Source organism: Penaeus monodon, chromosome 25, assembly GCF_015228065.2.
Source record: "Penaeus monodon isolate SGIC_2016 chromosome 25, NSTDA_Pmon_1, whole genome shotgun sequence".
Classification (NCBI taxonomy): domain Eukaryota; kingdom Metazoa; phylum Arthropoda; class Malacostraca; order Decapoda; family Penaeidae; genus Penaeus; species Penaeus monodon.
The window spans coordinates 16,358,653-16,360,596 of NC_051410.1; the positions used below are offsets into that span (position 1 = coordinate 16,358,653).

The 1,944-nt window shown below is 31.4% G+C and overlaps 1 protein-coding gene across 1 annotated transcript in view; it reads left to right on the forward strand.

Annotated features, from left to right (window-relative positions):
* Window positions 1-1,762, forward strand: part of LOC119589079 (T-complex protein 11-like protein 1) — a gene marked incomplete in the record, with an annotated part of 20,930 nt that extends 19,168 nt beyond the window's left edge. The window contains 1 exon segment of the mRNA XM_037937652.1: window positions 1-1,762. Coding sequence (XP_037793580.1) covers window positions 1-5 — 5 coding nt within the window.
* Window positions 1,763-1,944: the final 182 nt, after the last annotated feature.

Genomic DNA, 1,944 nt, shown 5'->3' on the forward strand with positions numbered 1-1,944 from the left:
CATAGTTCTGTGATTGAAATTAATGATTGAATTTGTGTGAAAGGGAAAAATTTGTGAGGTAAACATGAATGTACAGTTATATATTATATGTACATATACATTAGATAAATTCATTTCATGATAACAAACATTAGTGATAAAAGTAAAATGTGCATCTTAAACATATGCTGCATAAAAATGAATCTCAGATCAGGTTAACAATCAATTTCCAAAATATACAAACAAGAACACAGTTGAAGTATGAAATGTACTCATCCATTGATTAATGTAACAGACTTCATCATAATTGACAATGCATTGTAATAGAAATATGTTCATTTTAGATGTAGTTTTTAGACGAAATTGTTTAAGTAAATGTAAAACAAAAAAATGAAAATTAAACAAGGCACTCAAGAAACTAAGCAAAAACAATTGCACAAAAGATGTAAAAGACACTTTCAGGATACATAACTTTGAAATTATCACAGACCCTGAAATTGAAGTGAGTGACAACAGTTTTACCTTTTATTACATATTACTTTTCAATGCTTCTAAGTCCATTTGTAGGCATCCAAGGTGCAATTTTTTTATTGCTTTGGTGCCAGATGGAATATGAATTTCCAACAGCTGTCTGTAAGAGTCATGCTATGTGTTGAAGAACGATGGTCCAAACCTACTGAACTAGAACAAAATTGGTTCAAACCTACTGAACTAGAACAAAATTGGTTATGTTGTTTTATTCTGCTGTAGTGTATGAAGCATTGTGCCAAGATAGGAAGAGGAAAATGTGCTATATGTGACAGGCTGAATAGAAAATTCTGTAAATATACAAATATTAAAAGATATATATAAAAGAAAAGAAAAAAAAGTTAGTCCAATCCAAACTGCTAGAAACAGGAACACCCCAGTGCAATGAAATAAAGGTGTAGAGTCTAGATCGGAAGAGAAGGATATCTAAAGGTTTATACCATATATTATGGGAAAATGAAATTATACAGAAAATGAGACAAAATTGATTAATACAAGAACCAATCGGTGAATTTTCTGACTTGATAGAATAGGAAAAAATGTGTATGGTGTACTTATGTACCTCTGTATTATTCTTACCATTTAATGTTGTCATTAATTAGGATGGTGCATTTCTGTTCAGCAGTCACAAATGGATGTAAGAATATCTCTGCTGGTATTGAGTGGGATGCTTTGCTTCTTCATTCCATTGGATATAAAATAAAAGGTAAAAATTGAGGAATGCTTATTTAGGGCCTTTGACAGACTATATACTCATTCCTGTTTTTTTTTTTAAATTATTATTTTAGGTTTACATTTGATGTGAGGTAAAATTTGAAATCTTATTTACGATATTCTGTATTGTGTGTATTGGATAGCTTCTTGGATTGTTTGTATTAGTGAGAATGAGGATTTGGTGTAATCTTAAGGATAAGCAAGTTGTTGTACAGTATTTTTATAATATAGATTCATGTATGCCCATATCTGGCCGGAGATGGAGCAGACATTAATGCAATATTTTTAAGGTGGTTAAGCCTTGCATAATTTCATTTTTTAGTAACAGTGTACTAACATAGTATGTCTTTCATATTTAGTTTCTCTTATCTTCTAAAAAAATACAAATGTGATATTGTTAGTGAGGTGTCCACCCTAAAAAGAAAATTGACCACATTCTGTATTATGTTTATGGTGGACTGGCTGTATGGATGATGTGTAGAGTAAACTTGGGTGTTGTGGTTTATTATGTATAACATGTCAACAGGTCTGCAATCTCATGTATATTTTTGTTTTTCATGACAGCAGTCAAGGGCAGGCTTTAAGGAATACTTGTGCTCTCTGAGGGACGAAGGCAACAATAACCTAAAAAATATTAAAAATTCTGCTGATATAGGACAGCACGAAGAATTCTGAAATATTGTGGTGTGTAAATTGACTAACCATTAGTGCCTGTTACTGGCC